The 26,787-nt window shown below is 41.2% G+C and overlaps 1 protein-coding gene across 1 annotated transcript in view; it reads left to right on the top strand.

Moving 5' to 3' along the window:
- Positions 1 to 26,787, top strand: part of macrod2 (mono-ADP ribosylhydrolase 2) — a 396,729-nt gene that overhangs the window by 109,290 nt on the left and 260,652 nt on the right. Inside the window, exon 4 of the mRNA XM_030747747.1 lies at positions 7,364 to 7,393. Within this exon, the coding sequence (XP_030603607.1) occupies positions 7,364 to 7,393 (30 nt within the window). The remainder of the gene's footprint in view (positions 1 to 7,363; positions 7,394 to 26,787) is intronic.

Below are 26,787 nucleotides of genomic sequence, written 5' to 3'. Positions count from 1 at the left end.
GTTATGATGGTGACAAGCCTGCGGAGGAAAGGGATTAATCACTGTGACACAAGCCTGTTGTCACATTGATACATTCAGACATCATAACACTGGTGCTGAAAGAAGCTGTAAAAACAACATAATTTCAACTATCAGCACTATATGACATGTACATTTGAGACTGTGAATAGGTTTAAGAAGCAACTAACATGGTGCTCTCATATTGTAATTTGGATTTCAAAGTAAAATACAGCTTAAAGTAGAATCCACATTAAGCTATCAGTGATTTTGAACCGTTAAGTCTCTTTTCTGTTCATAAGCGAATGTCCTTCAACTCTAATGATACAATTTAGAAGGTGCTTCACATGCATAGCTGAGCTAAATGGTTACATATTAACCACTGTATCCTGCAACTGGGAGAAGCAAAGAGGGCCACATGCATTTTTGAACCAGATGAACTTTAAATTATGTGAAGCCAGGATTGCACTCTATTCTCAGGGGTGTGTGGACACACCCAGCTGGAGACGAGTAGTTGTTTTTCTATTATTTCACAGTGTGCTTGGAGTTCACTTAGACAACGGTTGGGTAGTGGTGCCCTAGAAGTGTAGTGTCTGCACAGATGAGTCAAAACAAAGAAGCTGTTCACCCTTTGGCATAATTTACATGTCTTGGATCCAAGCTAAATGCTGGTTAGTGGAGTACACACTGCACTGGGACATTTCCTGGTGGCCTGATGTCATTTTGGCCTACTGTGAATTTGAACAGTCATAATAAAAAGCAGGAATGAGTTGATCAAACTCTCCACGCATCAGGCACCACTCTGACACCCTCACCTATAGACTCACTCACAAGTCAATAACCAGGTCAGTCAGGAACCCAAGCAAAAACAGGCATGCTTGCTTTCAGTGACCAAATATGTGTGTGTGTGTGTATGTGTGTGGTTTTTTGATACTTTGCTTGATGTGTGAATATTAAGTTAGCCATTTTTAAGTTTAAGCTCACTATATCTCATTCTCTGTTGTGTTTTTAAAAGGGTAGACTTGTTTTTTATATCAGTGTCTGGCTTTTTACATTTACATTTTTGAATTTGTGCCATGATTAGTGAGTTGAAAGCCAATAAACCTGACAAACACTGAACATATTTCTGCCTCAAGGGTTTCACTATATGCCTGCTTGTATTGGAGATAACTGTGATATTTAAGAATTGAGTATATAGCTAAAAACACACAATATCGTAAATAATCTGTTCTTTTTACTCAGTTTTTCTGGATTTACAGAGAAACACACAGCTGACAGAGAGCACACTTGCTCTTTTTTTTAAATTTTTCTATGCTAGACATCCTGGTGTATTGTTAACAGCAATATTTTGCCACAGTAATCATGTAGAGAAAATCTGATATCATGACAGCCCTAAATAACAGGGTTAGGCTACAAAATTGAAGTCTGTTTGAACAAAGTGGCCTGGAATGGAGTCAAATTCTCAGCCTGAATTATAGTTTGTTATTCCCACAAATGCCAGTTTCCTGTGAATTCATTTTGCACGCACACACTCCGTGTCAATGTTCCTGTTGTCGTTCCTCTCATTCCCTTTGTCTTCATCAACATGTCAGTTACTTGTAATTACAATTTTAGTAATTTGTCTTTAAAAAAATCAGTAAGCAATTTGACATATCAACATTTATCCATTTTGCGTACTTATCTTATTACAAGCACGACTTATTTGTTTCAGCCAGTTTTTCCCATATGAAGCCATTTTGTGCGTGAATGGACTTCTGGGATTGTGCCACCTTGGCTGCAAGTTTGCCCGCCTCAGTCAGGCTCCTTAGGGACCTCTGTGAGATATAAAGAACAAAAGTGCCACCCAGTATTATCAGGCGAGGCAGCATGTGTGGTGTCGCATGCATTTTTAATGCGCCACAAATAAGAAATACCACTGTGTCCTCTCTCACATCTCACAACTGGTGGCTCATTTAAATTTTATTTCTATTTGTGTGAATTTCAGCAGCTACTAAAAGCGAACAGCCTCCATCATTGGTGGTTAGAGTAGTCTCGATTTAACACGGAGCTGCACAGACATGAGATGGGCTGCTCTAGATATCAAATTTGGAATGCTTCCAGTTGCGTCGTGTGTGAATATACACAAACACGCGTCCGTGTACGTGCACGTATGCATTTGATTGCGCGTGTGCTATCACACGGTATCAGGGCTTGTTAGGAAGGCTGGTGGAGTGGAAAAGTCGCTGTGTGTGGCACGAACACTGTAAAAGAAAGTCCTTCACCCCACTGATTCCTTCAAGATCGACTTTCAGGGCTGACATGTTAGACAACAGAACACAAAAAAGAGGAACAGCTAATGACCATCTAAGTGTCAGTCAAGCCTTCAAATGATCAGCTTTTAGGTCCTTAAGCGTTTTCATTTTTTTCATTATTCAAGGACTTCTTTTTGCAGTTCATTGTGTATAAGATGCTTATCATGTGCCTGTCAGACTAGCTGTAAGTAAGATTTCTAATTAAAGCAGAATAATAGATAATATGGCTCCTGGTAACAAAGAGCAGCTCTGTTGACCTAGTTAGTGCTTTTATTTGGGACAGTTTTTCTGTGTAACGTCACATTTGATAAAATCAGAACTCCTTCCTTGTGGACAGGTAAGGCACGCTCCAGCGGCAGCAGTGAGTGATGTGGAACAAAGCAAAGAGCATACTTATGACAGTTGTTCTCAGATGTATTTTCAAAAAATAAATAAATAAAAACGAAGAAAATGCTGGTAAGATTTGTAGACCCAGATAGGCCAGCAGCAGTTTATTGCTGTGGTGGCTCTGGTTAGTGTGAAAAATTGCACAAGGATTTTTTTTTTTTTTTGACTCAGCAACAGAGCAGGCAACCTGACCCATAAAGATTTTTTATTAGTTTCTGTACCCCACCTTTTATCCCAAAGTCACAGAGGTGCACACTATTAACATCTGAGCTTACTGAAAAGCATGTGAGAGGCTGCTAAGGAGAAGGTGAATGTGCATTTGATGGAACATACTTAAAAGGTTCAGTTAAGGTGGCGGAGAGCAGAAGGTAGACAGTGGATCTGTTTACTGCCTTGAGGTTTTGTGGTTACGCTCTGGCACTTCCTATTTAACTGCATGATCTAGGGCTCTGCTGACGACACCAAACATGCAACCCAGATCCATGCCTCAGTGCCCTCTGCGCACACACACGCACACACAGGACTCACACACTGAAGTGCACAAAAGCCATTTTTATGAATGCTTGGCAAATATCTTGACACACTGAGATGAGAGGATGGTTTCAATGGTCTTTTTTCATTGTGCTGGTGTGTGAGAGTCTGTGCTGACTTGATGGCTTCTTGATGCCATGCCTGTCACGCTATCTGGCGGGGGTTCTGTTATCGATAGATTCTTGCTCTGAAAAGACACAGCAGCGGCGCCGCTCTATTTTCATTGGGTGAGGGGTATATGAGGTTGCAGTGGAGGTTAAGAGTTCAAAGGGCAGAAAGGAAGTCGGTGTTCCCACAGTGACAGTTAGGGCATGTGTTTGATGAGCCGGCCTAACGGTGTGGACCAGCAGTTCCAAATGACCTACCATCTGCAGGCAATCTGGGGAGCCTTTCCACTGAGATTTATCTCCCATGTTATGGTTACTCCTGGGATGACACTCTAGGACTCCTGACAAACTCCAAGTTATAGTCTACTGCTTTGGCTTTATTCTTTCCTTCATTCTTGTCATGGCTTACCTTTACTCTAACCAGAAATATTTAGGCTCAACACTCATACTTTGTCTGCTGTGATGGGATCCTTTCACCTATTTAAAAGGTGAAGATACAGACTGTTCAGGCAGAGAGGCTCGCAAAGAGGGAAATGTATGAAACATACATTCAGAGGGACAACTCCACATGTAGGTACACTGTAGAAAAAAAAACAGATAATGTTCTTCTGATGATACTAATTGTTGGCTCTCCCAGTGCTTCCCTGAAGGCAGATATGATCTAAAATATCACCAGACTGAGCCGAGAGCAGGCAAAACTGCAAGGAGGTCTAGTTTATAATTAATACCCACACTATAAAATATGTATTATGGGATGAAAATGGCCAAATATGGATTTCTGTTTTGATTTTCACTCAGAATAATTGAAGTTTTTCTCAGGCAAGTCGTACTGAATAAGACACCACCTCATAGCCTTTGGTGCTAAGAGCGTTGCTGCTGCTCTGTGTGCTGCTGTAGGTTAGCGTCTCTGCCAGCTGCTTCTTATTTGTCTTATGCTGAAAACCTAATATTAAACCAAGCCCTCATTCATTTTCAGTTTTATAAATCTCTATTGATACATATGTGGGCTGGGCTTATTGGCTCTGCATGTTACAGATACAGTATTTTGTGTGGAGAGTGACATTATAATTATTCAATGAGAGGAAACGGGAGGGGGGGGCACAAAGCTACATTTTTACCTTTCCCCCACACACACATTCATCAAAGTGACACTAAAGATGAGAACGCTCCTCGTCTCCCAGCGGGCTATTGCCATAAACACATTAGAAAAGTATCTCACATCTCAACCCCTAGCCTACCCTGTTCACTACTACCACTGCTCTGCCTCACACACACATACACATGCGGGAGAGTTGTGTCAGACTGATTAGCAACCACATCTCCAATCTCTGATTAGGTGTGGAGTAAATGAAGCGCCCCCCTCAGGCATGCATTTCCATAATGTCAGGTAATTAAACCCCAGTGTTTTAATAGCTCAGGAATAGGAAGACTCCCCAGGAGACTAGACAATGATGATAGACTTTGCTGAAAACTAGCATAGTATTAGCTTGCTTTAAGCTGGCACTGAAACTGCCACTTACATTGGGCTCATTTGTAGATGAATGACTTTGAAAACTTTGAAAACGTATATCCTACAAAAAGCTACATAACGATGAAAATTCCTTAAATTCAATGTTTTGTGCATCCGAGCATCTTCTGTGATCTTCAAATATGAACATAAAATGTCCCAACCTGGTTATGAAAGGCTGTTCTAGAAAGGATGCACATTTGAGTTGCGTGCTTTCTGTTGATGGCTGTCAGATTCCTGAGCTAAACAAAGGCTGGGAGAGCACGAGTGTCTTTTTCATCACAGAAAAACCTGGAGAGGTGCTATTGTAAACATGACAGTGCATTGTCAGTACATCCCTGTTTGAGTTGCTGTTTTTTGTTTGTGTATGTTGTGCTCATATTGTATGTACACACACACACACACATATACACACAACAAAGGGCCTTTGATAAAGCAAATTCTGCAGTGGGAGAGTTTTTTTTTTTCCCTGTTGTTATGCCCACTCATATGTGGGGTGCCCAAGTGAGAACAATGCAAAACAGTAATGCTTCCACATAAACATGCAGAAACTGAGTGAACTCCAGAAATCACATTATACATGTAATCAAGGAAAAAAAAATCATAAAAGCCACAGGACTTTGCTGTGACTGGATTACTCTCCCTGATAGCACATGGCCATTATGTATTACTTGAGCACAGAAACGTTTCTGAGAAATAATAAGCTTTTAATAGGGAAGCATTCACTGCTAATGATACCCGATGCAAAGCTGAAGCTGAAGATCATTAAAGGCACGGTTGTATGGTTCTTCCAATACCCGCTGTATGAACTTCACATCAAACACGTAGTCTACCTTCTTCCAGTAACATGCAAATTAACAGATGTACTTTAAATCCCCTCTAATCTTCCTTCTCTCGTGTGTAAGGGATGTCTCTAACGGGGCAACAGTGAAAACAGGTTCACTTTTAATGATAATCTCTCTCCTTAGACATCACCATGACAGTTAACTATCAGTAAATGTCATAAATGTAGGGGATTCAGTCATTCATCAGTCATCCTATGAGTGATTACGAACTAAACGGTCTTAAAGCTAACATACGCCGTTGAGCTAGGCTTTACTTGGAGGGTCTCCTACGTGTCTCCAGTACAGTATGTAACAAGCCTCATGCTAAAGCCTTCCTCTCAGCTCATGTGCTATGACAAATTGCCTTAGAAATGCAGGAAACCTGATACAAGTGTTGACAGCAAGCTACTGTACGCTTTTATGGTGCATAACACGTTTTCTTTTTTAGGCAAGTTCGCAGACTCACAGAAATGACACGTTAAAGTCATTAATTTCATGTTGCACTGTCATGATTATTTCAGTTATTTGGTGTTTAGAATTAGACTTTGTTGTGGATGTGTGATATCACTTTCCAGTGTTTGTGTGACCAGGAAGAGTGCAGCAGTAAGACTGCTGTGACAGTATTCTCATCCATGCAGCCTTGGCACCAGCAGGATGCTCTTTTCTTGTTTTTGACGTCAGTGAGAGGAGGTGAGAGGGCAGCCCCGCTCACCTCCTGAGGGACTGCACCAAAGCACAGTATAAAGTAAATTGTGATTCATGTAAAGCTACAGTAAGTTATATACATAAGTTACAGGATATCTTTTCTTTTAGACAAATGAAAATAAAGTGCTCTGCTATTGGAAAGAGGTACAAATAATTAGCATGTGGCTGTGAGTGTATGTGACTATTAGAACACCAGGTAGGCATGCGTGAAGCCGGACATATGGGAGGCCAGTCACCGGTCAGGGCCGAGAATGCTGGAAATTGTCCGATTCCAGTCCCTGACCTGTGGATTGGTGCATCTGCATTAAATCCGACATCTTGTCCTAGTTCAAGAAAGATAAGAAATGTGTATTTGTTTATTATTTTTGCAGTAATGCAGGAAAACTAAATCTTTTTGCCACGGTTATATTTTATACCTCACAGTAACATACGGCTTTGGGCTTTGCTTTCCCGTCATTTCTGACCACGTCTCCATCAATTTGCGTGACATATTTCCACAGAGAGATGGACGGAGCCTACGATGCCATGACAATATTTGACTGTCACTGTTGTACAGTAGTATACAACTGTCTCAAACTGCACACTACTCTTAAATTGCTTTTAATGAATCACATGTCTATTGAGCACAACCGCTGTGATTTTTGCCAAAGAAAATCTGCCAAGGAGTGTATATTGAGTAGCTGCTGACTGAATCACACATTTGTTGCCAAGTTGCTAATTTGATATTTAAAGGAAAAAAAAAAAATCTGCCTCACACATTGATCATTTTTGTCAACTGGAGATTTGATAAACAAACTGTTGGATGACATTCACGTTATATTTGCTAGACAGAGCTATTGAAATGTGTGATTATAGGTTTTTCCTGTGAAAGTGATACAGAAATGTGTAAAATAACTGTTATTATTCGAGCTAGTTTCAGGCTCCTCACGCTGTGATCCCCTATGCTTTTGAATGATCTATATTTTTGTACGTTTTTTTAAGTTTGCTAACTCATTTTTTTCCCTCTCTTTTCAGCAAACTCCAGTCTTCTGGGAGGAGGGGGAGGTGAGTGAATGCTTTTTGTTTTTCATTATCGTGCCCCATTGATTGCTGTGCTATGGTAAAGCAATTAAAGTCGCACTTATCAGATCTGGCATACAGCACATCTGTTTTATTGAGTTCATGGCAGATTTTAGTGTCTATTTCATCTGAAGTGTCTGTGTTAAATGCGGCTGAATGTAAGGCTAAAATATTGGAGCGTAGTGCACAGCAACCTTGCGCTGTGCCACGCTGAGAGATGGTCATTACTTTAGTAGCCTGCCGAAGTACATTATCATCAAGGCAATGGAGGAAATCTGAGGCAGCCGATTGTGGTGTGGGAATAATGGTTAGGGAGCTCCAGTAGAATAATACTGCTGCCCAATCACACTGTTCTTCCTTTCTGAAATTTGACTTTCGCAGTGACATGATTGAAATAATCATTCTTCACCACAGTGAGATGGGGTTTGGGTAAAATGCACCCAGTTACATGCGAATGTTAATTTTTAGTCCCCAGGGAAATTTTTAATATGTGGGGATGGTATAACAATGAAACAAGGTCACTGCTTCAGCCTTATCTGTTTATCCAGCTGCATTAACAGCCTTCAGTTATATAGTCTGATCCCAACTAGGACAGTCTGCCTTAGTACATCTATCTGTCCAATATAACTAATCAAAAGACATGTTATAGATAAAATCTTTCTTATATTGTGTATTTTGAAGGTCTCTATTGGAGTAGGCATTTTATTTCACAAGACACTTTAATACAACCATCACCCAGCATCTTCACTGTATCATACATTCCCTTTTTTCCAGTGTGCATGTGTTTGCAGCCTGTATCATTTTATCTATTGTTGTGTTTTCTTTAGTCAAAAAAAAAAAAAAAAAATGCAGCATTTGCTGTCATTTTGCTGGTCAAAATTTTCCTTCAGAATTACACAGTTCTTCTTTAAAGAGGTTTTCTAAGTTTGTGTAGGATTTTTAAAAAAAGCATGTACTGCACTAAATATGATGCTTCTGCATTTATTCAGTCATTAGAGTTTGCCACCTGGCAAAGATGACTCATCAGAAGCAAAGGACGGGCAAGAAAAGGAAGATCAAAGCCACCGCATAGTTATGTGCTCTGTGCACATGGTGTCCATTAGAGTGTACATTGAGCTGTTGAAACCTTATTCGCATTTAATCATGCAGCTTGGAGTGGCCCTTATCTCGTCTGATACATTTTTAAGACTGCAAACTCGCAGCGTAGAATCTCAATCCATCAGCAACATGAAGAGGCCCTCAGCGCACAGCCATCTTAGGAATTTCTGTGATTGAGATCAGGGGTCACAAACATGCTTCTCCATAACCAAGCCAGACCCTGTAAAGCAGGTATACTGTCTGCCTGAATGGTGTCTGTCTCCGCTGCGGTCGACTCACGCTATTGATTCGCCACGTACAAAGAAAGACTAGAAGCAATTCTATTTGCTATTACATTTTCATTATTGCTGTTTTATGCCAGATCACCTTTTTACTGTTCTTGGCCTTGATGATTGATCCAGTTTCTATTTCAACTAATAATAGCTGTGAGGATATTACAGATTGCTCTGTTTCATAACAACAACAGCAAAAAAAAAAAACGAGGGCGAATCAGAGGCTGTCAACATTTGAATGCAAGCTCTTATGTGTCAATTAATGTTGTACTTTGCGAGAAAACATTTCAGCTGATTATAACCTGCAGCTGTGCTTATTAACTCCAGAGGAATTTCTAATTGTAGCAAGTGCCATTTTTTGAGAGCAAAGCCTCCTTTCATTCCTAATTGACTTCCAGCGATTCTATTCCTAAGTTACTGGCACAAGCTACAAGGTCAGTTAACTCGAAAATGCAGAGAGTCACATTTCTTGTGCTGATAATGACCACAAGTTAAGTTACATGGATGTTGCTATGTCCTATATGTGAAGAGTAAAAAAAGAGGAGAAGCTGCTTTTGTTTGCGCCCTTATTCACAAGGGCTATTCTTCTTATTTTTTTTTTTTCTTTTTTGGTCATGGTCAACAATGATGACTATAAACAGAGAGAGATTACTATTATCAACCAGAGAGCTGAAAATGTTATTTTCCCCCTAAAACAAAGCACTACACCGTTTGTCTTTTATCTGCACGAGGCCAAGAGGGGTTTTATCTTCCAGTGTCTTTATCACTTGAAGGTGGCTGCTAAACCTGCAAAACTGTTCTCTCTGTTGTCACCTTGCCCTCCCTCTCTGCCTCTATCTGCGGTTTGGCATGTGAAGACCTCCTGCCTGGTGGCGTCGAGGATCGATGTGGAGAGGAGATGTGCTCTCATATAGAGCCCTCCTTATCTCCCAGCTGTCTTCTCGGGGCTCTGCAGAGGGGTAGCTTCACAACAGGATGATCCATCATGCTGGCCTCACACACCTGAGCCATGTGTAACTCTTTAACAGTTCTGGAAGTAGGACTCCAAACAGCTCAGGAAAACTGGACATAGGCTTTACTTTATTTAAGTTAGTTTACCACCTGCATATACAATAAGCTCCCCCCTGTTTTTGCATGGTCTCTGAGAATTTGTTGCTATTCCCATATAAGTTTAGATGTCTTTTCACAGAAAGGTTTTACCTCTCTATAGTGTATCATTTATTCAAGTGTGGTCACAGCAAAACAGAAACACAGAGTTTTTTCTGGTGATTGTTTTGTTGCAGTCAGAGCAGTGTGAAAGGATGGAAATGCATGACAGCAAAGCTCTTTCGGAGACTTTTTTTTTTCTAGGCGCAGGAAAGCTGTATTATATTTCTAGCAATAGTTATACGGAGAAATAATTCATAAGAAAAAAAGATTCTTATGCCCCGATGCTCTATTAAATCCTTAGAAATCACTGATGGGAATTTTCTCTGGGTTATGCATCTTCAGTATTATGTACGCAATGGGGTTAACCAAAATAGCACTGTTATCTGCTTTAGACATGTTGGTCTCACTGGGATTTCAAACATACATAGAGGGAAATAACAATGATCTCTGATAATAGCACACCAAATGAGGCCTCTGTGAATAGAGGGTAATTATGAATGGTACCAGGTTGCTCTTGTGATGTGTGTCACAGCTTGGCTGGATGCTGGCACAGTCCCAAAAGAATAGACCTAATGTAAACACCACGTTGCCTATTCTGCCTTTCCCTTCCATTTGTCTCCCTTTTATTAATACACACTCACACAAACACAAGATTTCAAGTGCACAGAGGGCTATGCAATGATACCATGAAGCCCTTTGTAGCCAGAGAGGGGGAGCTTCTCTTGCCTTTGATGTCTCCGTCCAGGAGGGAAATTTGCTCATTAGCATTCTAGCCAGAACCGTTGCCCTTTTAGCACTAAGCTTTAACTAGACCACCCAAACAAATCGTTCTTCTCAGGTTGGACCTCCTTTTTGTGCTCCAGTCAAGAGATTTCACCGGTCACTGGCATGTCTCTTGGCTTGGGCTAATTCAGTCACAGCTGTGGACACTCTTTCTGCCCATCCAGACTGAAACAAAAGCCTAGCCTCTTTAAAACCGGGTCAACAGGATTTAAAAAAATGATAGCAAGATGAGCGCTTTGCATAAACAAACACAAGTTATGCATTTTAAAGTGAAAACATATTAGTGTTATTGTGATTGCCTACATTACGTAAGAGCAGTGGGCCCTCGACTCACCTCCTTTCCTAAACAGTGGCGTGAGTCATGGCAGGTATTAACACATTATAATAGATGAGAATAATTATGCTCGCTGTAGTGATGCTGATGCCCCTTGTCCTCTTCTGCAGCTAAAGACGTCATGGGATGCAGACTGGCAATGATATGACAAGGCAATAACTTAGTGGCTCTCCTCGGAAAATGATGTGAAAATGCCTGTATGATGACTGTGCTCTACAAATCCAGTTAACAGACGGAAAACAAAATGTTCCAAGCGCTGGCCTTTGAGAGCAATATGAAAAATACACAACATCAGCAATGCAGGTTCACCATGTTCACCACTATAAATGCAGAAGTGCTTAAAAAGGCAAAACGTATTCAGTTTCGGACATGTTAGAATAATCCTTTATCAAGGTTCCTAAGTGCTCCACTGTGCTTATCTTTATCTCCATTTGTTATGCAAAGAGCTCTGTTTTCTTTTCCTGTCACCTCCAGGTGAACCATTATCCCCTGTCTGGCTCTTACCAGGGCTTGTTTATTGAGTCGATTGGAGGGGACCAAACAGGGCACGCTGCACAGTGCAGGGGGAGGGGGTACAGGTCGAGATATAGGATGGTGTTGGGTGACGGTTTGGGCGAGATGGCTTTCTGCCCCTTTCACAGCTCCCTGGAAGCCCCCAGACTAATCACTCAGAGATGACGTATTATTCTCATAATTCATAGATTACACACTATGCTTGACTGATGGTCCTCAGTTCACAGATGGTAGTAACAGCCATTAGCATAACTTATGAAAGAGATAGCGTATTTCCCCATGGAGTAACCTAAATAATGTAAAATGATGAATTGAATGCAAAGATTCCTCAGTCAGCAGGGCACCCTTGGGATTTACTTATCTCCTCATATGTAGAGGGGAGTTAGTTACTCTCTGATCTAGGCCTGCCCTGTATTTGTGCTGTAATATTCCATATCCTTTCTGAAGTGTGTTCAAAACAGCACTGATACACTGTAACTGTATACTGCAATCTCCAACAATTCTCTGTCTTTATCTATGTAATTCAATGAAAGTATATTTACCTCTCATCTCAGTAGGTTGTGTTCAGGGCGAGTGCCATCCAAGCATGGGAGTGCCCTCTCACACTGGTTTAAGCTAGTCATGCTCATTTGAATAATTGAATTAAAAAATATATTTGAATTGGCTCCATTCTTGCATAAGCAGAAAAGTCATTTTGTAAATTGCACTTACTTAGGGAAATTATAAAGCAACTTAACTCTGCAAATCTCAAGTGTAGTGAACTTTTAAGTGTGTGTATGCATTAAAACTGCACTGTATGCTAGCGCTGAAGTGTTGCCTTGGCTTTATTAAATGTGTGTAATGCAGGGGTTATATGCTAGAAAGACAATAGCAATCTGCTTGCCTTGCTGGAATCTAGATCTGTTACTTTTTTAATCAAACACATTTTCAGCGTGTTGCAGGACTTGCAGGAAGGTGATGAATTATTTGTGTTGTATACAATTGCGTCTTCACCTAAAGGATCTCGGTGCACAAAGGAGAGCGTCAGTCATCATGTTGAATAATTATCATGTGTCCTCGTGCTGTGGGATCATTTATGATGGAGATGATGTAATTTAGAGGGCGTTCCAGTGAAAGTAACAGGACAAGGTTATCTGCTGGACTGCAGTTTGTGATACCCAAATAGTGGTGAAGATTGCATTGCTGTGTGAAAGCTCTCGCACGCCATTTCTGTCTTCCTGCTGCCACCACAGAGAAGAGTCACAATGAACACCCCCCGCCTCGTCCTCCAATCAGCAATGATGGATGGACTAATTGATGCAGAATGATTGGGCCATTCATTTTATCCTACAACAGTGGGTTCCATATTTAGGATTAGCATTGCATTATGGGAAGAGAAGAAGAAATGGCCACTGAGCCAATGAATCCTGGGGGGGAGGAAAGAGGGACACATTGAGGAACAGTTATAAAAAATGTAAAGACAAAAAGAGGGAGAGACAAAAAAAGTCATGCAGCCATTATGAGCAGTGTTAACAGGACTGGTTAGTTGTGTAATGCTAAGCTTATGAGACATAAGGGAGTGCTCCAGAGAGTTTATGGTGTGGTCAGGATCCACGAATAAGAGCAAATGAGAGGGGCATATAGCTTCCATGTGTCCTGGTATCCCTCGCTCAGCCTATGAATCATTCATCTCTGTCCCCATGTATAAATCAAGCTGCCCGCTGTTGCCTGCAGCAGTCACGTCATTAGCTCGTTGATGGCATCGCTTGATCTCTGGCACTGCAGTGCAGGTGAGGGAAGGGCTCTAACTTTAAACAGCGCACATAGCAGCATATCAAACTTTGTAGAGCTGTGGTGTAGTGAGCTTTGTGGAGCTTACCATCACCATAAAGAAGCATGTTTCTCATGCATGTTTTCTGTCTCATATCTGGCGTTTCTGATATGTTTAAACCTTTCTCAACAGTGTAATTTGAATGTAGTTTTTGAGAATAAAGTTACTACAAATCTGACTTTGTAGACCTTTGAGAGTATAAAAATAGAGAGAAAATTAGGTATGTGTGATGGAGAATTGCACCTATTTTCTGTATCATTTTCAGACTGATACAGAGTCTTATGTGGCCTTTTGCCACTAAGGGGTCATTTGAGGTGGAGAGCTTTACTTCTCTGGAATCTCTTCCATCGTTTATTGAGCGAGAGGACTTAGAAACCCTGGAGCCTTATCGGTTTTAAATGCTAGCTCTGCCAGTCACTGAGCGCTGTTACATTTTGACTTACAATCATGGTAATGTATCAAGTGCTTAAAATGCATATAGGCAATCTTCACTGTTTTGAAAAGTTACATACATTTTGGCATCCACCTTTATTTATTTTTTTGCTTTTGCACACATTTGAATGTTCATTTTGTTGAAAATAAATAAATGTGATATTACAGTCAGGTCCTCTCCTTCCCTCAGGGTTGCTGTTCTAAACATATTGGAACGACTTGTTTTACTTCATGTTTTACCCCTGCAGCCTCTCTATATCTCTCTGTGTTTTGTGCTCTTACTGTCTGTGAAAGGAGAGATATTTTGCACTCCTGCAACATGTAGATTTCAGCTCCTCAGTAATTCACTTGCTTTTGTACAACAATGGATATTCACTCCCGTTTAAGAATCGTCCACCTTATTCTGTCACCCCTCATTGTACACGACGTGAGAATACCACCACAGGGCTCAAGAAGCAGGCAAGAAAGTGTCAATTTAGTTCTCTTCCACACTGCAGCACACATGACCTCCTCCCGTACCCCGAACCCCCTTTTGTTCACCAGCATTTCTGGGTCACTTGTTAAGATTCTAGACAATTCGGTGCATTACCAAGCGCAGTGTCAGAGCACATTTGTATCCTGCACGGGCTTTATTGTGGCTGTTTTGGGGCTGGATTCTGCACAAAGTTGAAGGTGCTGTCTATTTTGGCATACACATGTCTGTGTGTATTACATATATATGTGTCCCATTAGCTGTGCATTGTCATGACAGTGGCTGTGAGTGTGAGCGGTACTGTGCAAGCATTTGCTTGCATGATGGCATGTCTGTGTGCCTGCCTGCCTGAATTTAAATGCCAGTGTGCTTGTGTGTGTGTGTGTGTGTGTGTGTGTGTGTGATTCTTACCCTGGCATAACTGGATGTTGAGCTGTCTTGTCAGTTGACTCAGTGGTCAGTTTTGGTCCTGCTGCCCCCAGCAACGCGCAGTGGAGTGATGAGATCTGACAGACGGGAACAGTTCTTAGCAGGGCACTACCCCATCCCATAGTCTCACCAATCATGGCAAGGCTATTACAAGGACATCAAGAGCTTAGGCACATGCTCACAAGTGATTCAGCGCTGGATGGCATGCCAATATAACAATCATATGAAACCCGGCCATTTTTGAAAACACTTACCCAGGATTGCATTGTGGAGAAATTTTTTGCAAAGTATATATTAGGAAGAAATACAGATCAGGCTTTCTGGTGTACAACCTAAACTGGGCATTGAGGCTCATTGTAATAAAAATAAAGGTATTCTTTTAAAAACAATGAGTTACAGTAAGAGGATACAGTAAGTAATTTTTTTTTAGCTTAATTAATAGAAAAATAATGTACTCATAAATATACATTTATTAGTGTGTAATTACGTCTTCCAACAAGTTGATACATTGTCATAAACTTGGAATGAATCCATTAAAAATACATAGGAGTGGGTGCTAGTTTGTGGAAACCATTTAGAATACATCGCCGTTCCTAATAGAGTTTTATGTGTGTGGGTAGAGACCGGCCGCATACGTAGTGTGCCCTCTTGCCTCCTTCATTTCCACCTCATCCTCTTCCTCCTCACCTAAAGCCTCATCTCCTGAACTGGAGTCGGGGCTCTAACACACGTAAATGTGCATAAACCTGCTTATTTATTCCAGATATTATCACAAAGCACATATTGTCAGCAGACTTAGACATGTGACACTCCTGTCTCCGGACAGCTGACAATGAGCTGGGTAAACAACAGCTGGTCATAAGCTAACATTATGCCAGCTAATGTTAGGCTTAAGTATCCTAAAAAAATATCACACTTTCCCTCTGATAAAAAGTTTGATTACATTCTCACAGTTTAATCTCTAAGCGTCTGAGTCCAACAACGTTCGATCCACTTCAAAAAAAGTTTCACTAACGCTGGCTAACAGCAGCTAACAGCAGCAGTGCAGAAAAGTTCGAGATATCCTCAACAACTCACCTCAGTATTGCAGAAGTGAGCTTCACTGACTCATCGATTCATACTGTATCAGACTCCTTTTACAATGTTTTACAGCCTCCTCGAAAGTAAATAGACGTGGACACCAGCTGAAATAAACAGCTAACTGACAGCATACACTCACTACAGATGACCAGCAGCCACAGTTGTCCATCTTACAACAGCCACACTAGGATTACGCACTTGAATTGGAAGGGGCAAGAAAACAGGATTCAGTTGACTGCAATCTGCAATCTACTGACATCTAGTTGTGAGATTTTACACACTGCGTCTTTAAAGTTTAACAATTTATTTCCTCCACTCTATATAATCTATCTTTACTCTGCCTATAAGCAGAACCATTAACGTTGTAAACAACCATCAGATCATCTAGAATAACCTCACCTTTGCAGCCAGTTACATTGGACAGAATGATAAATTTTAAATAAATACTTCATGTAGTGCATGCACACAATTATTTTATAAAGGAAGTATGCTACTGTTGTCTGGTGTGGGCCTGAAGTACTGACTGGTTTCCAGTTGCTGTTATTAGCATGAGACCACACGCTACTGATGGGAGGGAACCAAATAGGTGTGGTGGCTCATTCAATTACCAAACAGCATTCTGAGATGTTAATGTACCATGTACTAGTCTGCTATGTTAACTATTGTTAGCTGATGGACCAATGCCATGTGGTCTGATTTAGCAGAGGTACATGTGCAGACTGCACATGCATTTTGCAGCACAAATAAACATCCCGAGCCCTGAACTAAAGTTTACAGTAACATTAGGGTGCTATATGGATATAAATCCTTACAGTGCACTGATGAAGAGATTTTTTTAACTCACAGTGGGAGTAAAATAAAGTGAATATTTAGGTGAGCATCTCTAAATTGCTGGCTGGTGGCTGATTAGTGGCACTTTTTTCTACGCTTTCTGTGCAGAAACTGACCCGCTACAGCTTTTTGCCAACTAGTAACAAACTGTCAAGCTTTCTGCATCTCTCATGGGGCCGCCTAGTTAGCTGTGTCTGACAGGCCTCTTGCCTACAAGGAAGGTTTGAGTCCAGGGAGGGCAGAGCAAGCTCCAGAGGAAAACTGTCATCTTTTTGTCAGACCACAGGGAAGAGGAGGAGTTTCTCTCGCCGTTCTTTTCCCTGTCTCTCTTTTTCACCCCCTATCTTTTCCTCTGTATCAGCCTGCTCCCCTGGTGAAGATCTTCACTTTCCCACTGCCTGTTATGCAGCTCTTAGCCTGACTGTGCAGAATAAACAGATGGGTGTCAGAGGATGAAACACCAAGTGTCCCCGAGGAGCAGGGCCCACTGTTTTTAACCCACTCACAGTTTTCTTCTGCAGGGCCACAGCAGCCATCCCAGTATGCTAGCTGAGAGTGACACTAGGACAGGCAGTTAGACTGAGGTGAAAGACTCTCCATGTGTCCTTCTTAAGGGAAAGATGAACGCTTATACCACAGGGATGATGCCCGCCACTCCACCTAATCCTCTTTTCCCAGACACTTCATTATCACCTGCATACTGCAGCCACAGTATGTGTGTGCTGGCAGATCTCTGAGGAAAGCTACAGAAGCTTGCGTAAAAGCAGAGTGAGTGGAAGGAGCACTGAAAAAGCCAGAGAAAGATGAGGGGGACGGTGGTATGAAGAATGACAGTGGATACGCAGAGTAAAAGGTGTGGTGGAGGTGGAGAACAGATGTCAGACAGTGGGTGGTAGTGAGAGGTAAACAGTCTGCATAATGTCTTCTCATTTTCTTTTCCCTATGTATGCATTTCCATCTCAGAAGCAAATAACAAGCCAAACTGTCCTCCCATCAAACACATCACTTTATCAAATAAAGTGAAGGAGCCACTTGGGAATTTAGCTTAACAGTTAAATAGTAAGTACAGTTTGTAGGGTTTAAAATTGGCAAAATTAACAGCTTACCAGTTATATGTAGAATCCTGTGTATTCCAGGACAAAGTCTTTAAGGAGTAAGATTTCAGATCAACATACACAGACCAATTAATACTAGTATATTTGTTGTTTTCTGTGTTGGGCATGTGCAGAGGTGTCTGCTGGGAAGAAGATTAATTTCTGAGTGGGAAAGTGCAGCAAAGCTATTTGAGCCCACTGAAACATGTTGGCTCTCTACTGTGAGACTCGCATTAGCACATGCCATAATTGATGGAGGAGCATACTTAGCAGTAATAATGGGCATGGGCTTTATAGGGGGTGGTATCAAGACATTATTTTCAGAAAGCTCTAATTAAGCTTTTTGCTGTGGCTTTGGTGTAGCAGTGACTGTCCAGTGTCATCGGGAATGCTTTCTCTGATAAACACGCTGCTTGCCAGTCGGTTTGTTCTGGGCCTCCAATGTGCAGGGAAAATAAACAAGTTCATCAAACAGAGCGAGACAGCGCTCCTCTCCACTGACTCTAGTCCTGGCCCTGATGAAACGGCAATCAGCTCAGTGCCATTGGGAGCCATTGTGTTTACAGTCAGTGGGTGGATAGACTGCTGCTAGCTAGGGGAGATTAGACCTTTGAGACCAGCTGGGACATTCCCACCACCACACATCTCCACCTGTGAAATTGCAAACGAGACCACGTCCTTCCCCTCAACCTCCATGGCTGTTTGAGTGATCAACACCACACTGACACTTTGGGAGGTTGGTCACTCAAATTAAACTGAGGCCCAGTGTACATGAGAGCGTGTGACTGTTTTGATGGTGGAGGCACATGAAAGCAGACACAGCTGTAGGTCAAGATGTGGGTGGGAAGGGACACAGTTGACTTTGATGTCACTTCTCCAACCACTTACCTCCCTCGAATGTTTCTTCGCCGACTCAGTTTGAAAACTCGTTGCAGCTTCTTCAAAATTCTCTGCCGCCGTCTTTTAAATAAGGCACGGATGTTCTTACAGAGTCGCCGTTTTCAGAAACCGTGTTCTACATAAAAAGGGTAAACCTGAAGGAAATCCAGCAGGATGGAGTGTAAATGTGAGCCTCAGCTGACAGCCCCTGGAACGTGTTTCTCCCCCTTGGTGGGCAGCGTAGAAAACCTCACCAAGCGTGACAATAACAGAATGCCAAAACATGGATTGGGCCAAATGAGCTGTGAACGCAAACAAAGTAGCGAATTTGTTCTGTGGCATTTGGGGTGGACATGTGTCCCCTCAGCATGTTAAATACTGCACACAGTCTAACTGACAGACAGGAAGGCAGTGAAAAATGAAGAATAATTAAGGAAAGAGGGAAGAAGAGGCAGAAAAGACAGAAGGTAAAGAAAGGCAAACAAAGCAGCAGCGATAAAGCCATGTCACAGATGTATATGGATGTATATATACATCCATATACATCTGTATATATACATACTGTCCATATATACTGTTCTAGCATTCCAGTGTTTCTGTGCATATGCTGCTTCTTTGGGTCCCAACTGAGATTTGTCATGCCTTATGGTAAAGTTATTGAAGCATAAGCTGAAGCAATGCAGTACTTGTTCTGTTTTGTCTTCCACTGAGAATTTTTTTTGGTCTGTATATGACTTCATATTACCTCATGAATATTGATATTCTGTAAGTTTGCGTCTGACTTACGTTTGGATGCGTATGCTTCTTTGTGCTTTATGTGTTATTTGTGGAACACACACACACACACACACACACACACACACACACACACACACACACACACACAGACTCTACAATCCTGAGTCTGGCTCAGCTGTTAAATGTTTTATTTACTGAGCCTTGATGAGATAAGAGCCGGGTGTTTTGGAATGTCTGTCTGAGGACATCAGCATGCCTCTCTGTGTGTGTATGCTTCTTTTAAGTGCTGATTGGTCATTTGGCATCCGTCCCTCAACACCAAAATGGACTCTTGGAGCAACTCATGAAGGCTATAAACATAAGCAGCCGATAGCAGGGATACTCTGATGGGGGGGAGATCTTAATAATACACAGTTCTTTTGAATCGGTCTGTGGGGCTATTCAGCAAATGCATTTCAGACTTTTAAGTGTGTTGCTGATTAGCTAGGAGCTTAATGGTTTGTGGGGATAGATTGTTGCATATATATTCAGTCTTTTACTCTCTCCCTCTTTTTTTACATGTAATACTGAGGCAGACCAGTTAAGGAATCAAAAGAGCCTAACTGCACGGAAAATGGATCTGTGCTGGGTGGCTTGTTAATTCCCCAGTGTGCCTCCTGAGGTGAATCACTCTCGATGCGGACGCTGCCTTTGATCATTCACAAAGCATGTCGTAACAAGGTCTGCACAGGCACCCAACAGATGGTCATTAAATCACACGTTATATTTTACTGGAGCTTTTTACATTTCTGCAAGATCGCTGGGCTTTTATTGCTGCTATTTAAGATTGCCACCATGCTGATTGTAAACAAGCAGAGACTTTTGTGTGAGTATGCCAATAGACCTAACAACAGTGTGCATGCAAACATTGCATAATTCTCATTCAATTCCTCCCCTCCTTACAGAGGCAGAGTGTTAGGCAGGATTAGCCTTTATATTTTTATTGATTACTGGATTTGCTCTTAGTACTTACTTTTCAAAAAAAAATCCAGCATGTATAAAAATGTGTTTAAGTTTTGCACTTGGTGCAAATAGTTTAAAATGTTGTGGGCCTGCTCTGAAGAAGCTTACTGTTTAGATGCTATCAAACCCTAACAGAACCTTGCTCCCCAGCTGAGCAATAATGATGAACTCTGAACTCCAGTCAGCTGCGCTTCAGCAGCGTGTCTTAGTGTCAGTAAGCATCATGGAGACCGAAATCCCTTATTACCTCTGCATGATTACCTACTGACTAGAATTGGAAATCCACCTTAATGATGTATGTCATGTAGTTGGCATTTAAATTGCTGACTTCCACCAGCTACCGCAGCAAAGCAAGACACAACTGTTCAAATCTCTTCAAGGTGACTCTGGTTTGGGGCCTGCGGATACAGAAGCGGAAAGCATGAGAGCGCAACTATGAAACTATAGGAGGTTATGGAAAAAGAAAATGTTGATTAAGTTGTATGTAATGCAACTTAATGTGCAGAGTGAGCCAGCGGTTTTGTGGTTTAGAAAGACTTCACTGATTATTGAATCCAACTTGGTACTGCCTGCGTCTTTCAGAGTGTTTCTTTAAGATGAGATATGCTATTTGTCTCAACATATACTGTAAGAATGTCAGGCAAAAGCAGATAATAAAATTAAATGATACGCTGTTTAAAGTATCTTTTTTGGCTGTTTGTAGCCGTGTTTTATAACCATCTGTTTATGTTTTTGCACATCTACATTCAGATGCAAGTGTGACGCCCTCCTCTAACCTGCCTGAGCTTGAATGTATATTCATTTGCATCAAATGCAAATCTATTCCAGTTCAAACTGCTGGGAATGAAATCTTTTGAACACCTACACAAACTCCTACATAAAATCCCATTCTTTATTTATTATCTTGTTGTGAGAATTTTGCTGCACCGTATAGCCTTACCAAATCTTTTCATATTAGTAGGCAAAATGAGGGACAAAGGCTATGTGTTACATTGGCATGGAGGCCAAAGTTCCTGACAGGGCAATTTGCTGTCTTTTCTTTTTGGTGAGTGGAGACAATAGACAGCTGTAGGCTCATTCGGGTCCCTGTGTGCTGCAGTGTGAAAGCAGCTTGGCTTTTTGCCCCCAGGGTCAGTGAGGGGATCTCAAGCACCACGACTGATGAGCACTAATCTGGGCTCCTCGGCAAACACAAGCCTTTCTCTGTAACCTTCAAGCCGTGAAACACAATTTCCAGAGGCAGCAGGGAGTCCAGGGGACCGATTGTCAATAAGCAAATGGGGGAGTGGTTTCAGAGTATACACAACACTCACTCAGTACATCTGTTTTCAATGTAGCAATCAGATAATTCCCTGCCTTCAGAGGTAAAATGAATTAAAAATGTGGCACAATACATTTCACATTTTAATATGGAGGATGCCAGAAAATGCCACAGCATGAAGCTGGTGAAAGAACCTTGATGTGAATACTGTTTGTATGTTGTTTGACAGTACTGATATAACATTTATTGATTGTACCAATTATTAGCAGTTTGCAGAAGTGTTTGCTACATAGGGTGAACAGTCTGATGAAGCCCAGTGCGTCAGACCGTTAATGAATAATAAATCTAATTTTGCTTACCCAGTGTTTTTATCATAAGGATCAATCTTTCTGGTAATTTTGAGGTTGTGGCTTGTGTTTCAGCTTTATTGCATTACTTTATCCAGTACACTGTCACTTCTATTGGCCATCTATACAAATAAGAATGGACAGACTTACGAAATACTATAAAATAAAGTAATAAGTAAATAAACCGCAACACCCTGAAGCATCATTACATTGTAAGTTTCAAAAAAGCTGTAATAAATGCAGGTTTATTGATGTATTCCTATGTGCATTATAACTGATATGTGTACTGTGTATTTTTTGTATGGGCTTATATATGTGCATCTATTTAAGCACCATCTAGTGCATATTTTTTTTAAGAAGCATTAATTTGAAATGTTTTATCTTTCACATATTTCTGTCACCTCCATATTTGATAAATGTCTGCAGCTGTACATGAGCGGCATTCCTTTCATTGCAGCTAAAACTGGAGCTGATTAAAGAATTGCAATGGTCCATTTAACCCCTAACACAGGGAAGACCAACCTGTGTGATGGTACCATTACTTTGCAGTAATTCCTGCAGGCGGCAGCTTGAATTGATCCCCCCTCGGCCATCAGGAAGTTTTAGTGCTGCTATGTGTGTGCTCAAAGCCCAGTTTAATAAAGCTAGCTGGTCATGAGCAGTTAAACCAGAGGAGAACAATAAATAAATAAACAGACTTGGTCTGTCCTCCTCTTCTCTACCACCACTTTCTTCTGCACCACACCTCCAGTCAGCCACATGGCGGATGTGCTGCATGCAGAGAGGTCAGCATCTGGACATGCCTGACTTCTAGCTGGAGGCCCCCCTTAGTGCTAGTATTAGACTAGCACATCTTTTTGCTCCCCCTTTTTTAGAGGGTTTTCTTTTGAAGCAGGCACACCTCTCATATTACAACAATCAGTTATATCTTTTTTTTCTTACTCAAAATAGTACACTTTATGGGACATCAGTGTTTTTATTATGCATAAACAGGGCGATAGGAATGTGTTATGAGACTGCTGCCACAACACAGGCCATCAGCAAGGCAGATTGATGATGAGGGGCCTGGCCGATGGAGATAGAGTTTATCTGCTGCAGGCTGGGATATGAAATCTAATCACACGAGTGCCAGGTGAGGAAGAGCAGCCGCAGATGAGCCACTAACGCACACCATCACACTTGTATTCAACAAATGGCAAGGAATTTCTCTCTGCTGGGTTGAGACAGGCGATAAGCTTCAGACAAGAACGCTCTCGCTCCATAGATCTGTCTTTCAGAGGAAGAGAAACTGAATAAAAGAAGATCGCATTAGAGAGCGAAGAGGAAAAAAAGGCTAGCTTTTGGAAATGGAAAAAGGAAAAAAAAAGCGAATCTCAAAATATTCAGCAGCCAAGAATAACAAATCACTTTGGTATATTTTTATTAATTATATTCTTCAAACTATGATCTGTTTTTTCTTTCTTTTTCTATTCGACTATCAATAAATAGTTTAAAAAAATCAGAGTGCTATGTGAGATAACAGAGTTAAAAAAACAACAACTTTAAATTAATAATGGACTGTTTTCATAATACATCTTCCCAACACATACAAAGCCCCTTATACAAACACTATAAACCAAGTTTTACTCACAGCCTCAGGCTACTGCACCTGGGCGATTTGCTTGCACTTTTTACCTGCACTTCAATTGCATTGGTGCCACAAGTATGATTTTAGTGCTGTTTAAAGCTGCGTCCACACAGACAGTGATTTGTTCATCACGCATTGCTTTGAAGCTGACTCCGGGTACCTACGTAACCCTCTTATCATATTTACTACCCTGTGATACAGAGGCTTCTCTCATAACATCAGGCGCACAGTGCTCGAGAGTTGGTCAGCACGATGGATGTGATACAACCGCGGAAAAATGTGTATCCCCTGACTGGTCGGTGAGTGGCTCCCAGAGGCTGTTGGCTGTCGCCAAAAACCTCCTTGTGATTGCTTTGGTCTCCAGCAGATTGCTGTGGTTACCTGTAGTTTGCATGGAAGATGCTGACTTGTCTGCTAACAGCTGGCTGAATGGTAGTAAAACTTGAAAAATTGTGATGCAGACAGGAAACGGACAATGTCCACCTTCAAAGTAAAAGTTGGGCCTGAGCTTTGAATTTCAGAAGGCAGTTTGTCTCACACTTTTCATAGTTTCATGGCTGCAGTTTCATAGTTCCATCCAGACTGTGGGCGATGGTAGCAGTTGCAAGGAAATTTTCACCAACCGGTTGGGGAATATACATTTTTCCCTAACAGGGGTTTTGCCAGGGCTTTACTGACTGGTCTCTAGGCCTGTGTGACTTGGGCCTTGGCAGTCGATTTCACAGCGACTGCTATCAACCTTCAGCAACCACTTGGCAGCCAGTCAGGGAGTACACATACAAATGTCTGACTGGGGGTTATTCACTTGACCTGACATTGTCACATGTCCAAGACATGTGACATGTGTCCAATCTCATTGTACATCCTGTATAATGACAATAAAGGCATTCTATTCTATGGCAGACAAGTTACTGTAATGTGACTACTGGTCAAGTGATTACTGGTCACATGAGTGCAAAACCTAGATATCAGTCACTGGCATCCTTCATTCTCATTGGTCACTTTAAGTGCTCAGCCTGAAGTTGAGAAAAGCTCACTCAGGAACCACCCTCTGCACCTCAACAGTGAAGAGTTTGTTCACCAGTAGTTGCTTGAAGGTGGTGAATTTTGACTTTTGATAGTGTTTGGTCACCATGTTACTGCAAATCTCTTTCTGTTTGCATGCAGGGTAAGCTTTCCATTGTTTGAGCCACTATTACATCATTTTAAAAAATAGCATCTTTTTTCAGTCTGTTCTTTTTATCACCTGCATTCTTTGCTGCATCTTTATATTAGGACTCTTTGGTATCTTAACTGAGGCTCTCAGTTACAGCTGATTATAGCCCATAGTTTCACATAAGAAATAAAATGTGCATCTGATTCTAAATGAATTATTTGGATTTATGACATAAGGTGACATGAGTACCATACATGTATGAGTTTATGTTCTGGTATGAAGAATTTTGATTATTGTATGGTCTTTACCTTATAATATAAAGTGCCTTGAGGTGACTGTTTTGTGATTTGGCACTATATAAATAAAATAGAATTTATTTATTCATTAATTTTCTTCCACTTATCCAGTTCAGGGTTGCAGTGTGGCTGGAACCTGTGCCAGCTGTCATAGGGCAAGAGGTGGGGTACTGGACAGTTTGCCAGTCGCAGGGCTAACACATAGAGGCAGACAACCAGTCACACTGACATTCACACCCACGGCCAATCTATAAACATGAACAAGCATGTCTTAGTACTGTGAGAGGAGCACAGAAAAGCCTCAGCCACTATGCCGTGTTTATGTATGTGAAAGAAAATATACTCACGCATGTAGTATATATGCGATTTTCCTTCAGAATTTGAAATTGAACACTGCATTTCTTGCTGCTACCAACTGTTAAGCTGTGTAGGTAATAGACCACCACATGCCTCAAGTGGTATACAGGGAGATGCCTGCTGTGATAGTGCAGCTTCACCAATAAAGATGTGATTCTCATATATTTCCATAGCTTGAAACTTGGTTTTTTGGCATATTTATTTTTGAAGATGGCAGTTTAATAGCACAGACTGCAGCTTCCCTGCACTTATAAGCATGATAGTGAGCCCTGAAAGGAAATTAAGCAGAGGAAACACAAGAAAGTGAGGATCACACATTATGCTGCACATGGCTATGGCACACTGTACTGGGATTTTATACTTAGTTTCATGTACCACATCATGAATAAAAATGTTTAAATAAGACATGTGGACATATATGGTAAATGAAGTAAACCAAATTCAGTGCCAGTATCAGGAGAATCGGGTTGAAGAGACATTTTTCGAAGTTGTCAGTTGTCTTCCTTGCTATCAGGGATGTACGTGAATAGTCAGCTAGATGAGTAAACTCGCTGCCCTTGCTAGTCCATCAGAAATGCTAGTTGGTTGACCAAATTATTCATATTCACAACTCAAAGATGTAATATAGCCACCTGCCCTTGGCTGGGGCAGCGGCTCTGGCAGACAGCAGCACCACTATCTCAGCCATGCTAACCCAAAGAACAGCTTTATGCATGTTGTGCCATAGTAAATTGGTGCATAACCACTTGAGCAGAGCACTGCTTAACCTTATCCTGCACATATGCCTCCATTTTAACCTGCAAGTAAAGAAAACTGCTAACATTAGTCGTACTCTATGCATAAATCTGGCGCCATGTTAACAATGTATTGCAAAATTGCAAATATGACTCATTTTAGCTATATTTGAAAAACAATTTGATTATTAAAGAATGTGGTTAATGTTTAACCTCATTCATTAGTGTGAGCTCAGTCTGATTTTTACACTAGTAAAATCAAGTAATAAATGATGCTAGCAGCAGCCATTATTGCTACAGTTACAAAGGGCTGAAACAAGAGAGATGATGCATTCATTGTGGTTGCCATCATTAATAGTATTATGGATGTTTACACGTGGGTGAAAAAGGTTAAAAAAAATGTTTAATGTCAGAAACTGCACTTTGCCGTTTGGCTGTTAGGGCCCCAAACATGTTACAAAACAAGCTCCCATTACTCAGTGAATGGCACGGTAATCATTCTGACAGGACTTTGAGATAGGACGGGAAAAGAGAGAGGTACAAATCTGAGGAAGATAATCAGCAAATGGCAAAGATAAACTCTTTGCTGCGGCCCTTTAATTTCTCGCTCAGTCTGAGACTGGTAATTGGTGCGTAGTTTTTATCCCTGATGAAATGTCACAAAAAGAGAAATATTTAATATTTT

The sequence above is a fragment of the Archocentrus centrarchus genome, chromosome 15 (assembly GCF_007364275.1).
Source record: "Archocentrus centrarchus isolate MPI-CPG fArcCen1 chromosome 15, fArcCen1, whole genome shotgun sequence".
Classification (NCBI taxonomy): domain Eukaryota; kingdom Metazoa; phylum Chordata; class Actinopteri; order Cichliformes; family Cichlidae; genus Archocentrus; species Archocentrus centrarchus.
The sequence above is the reverse complement of the archived record's forward strand: the minus strand, read 5'-3'. Positions and strand labels throughout refer to the sequence as shown.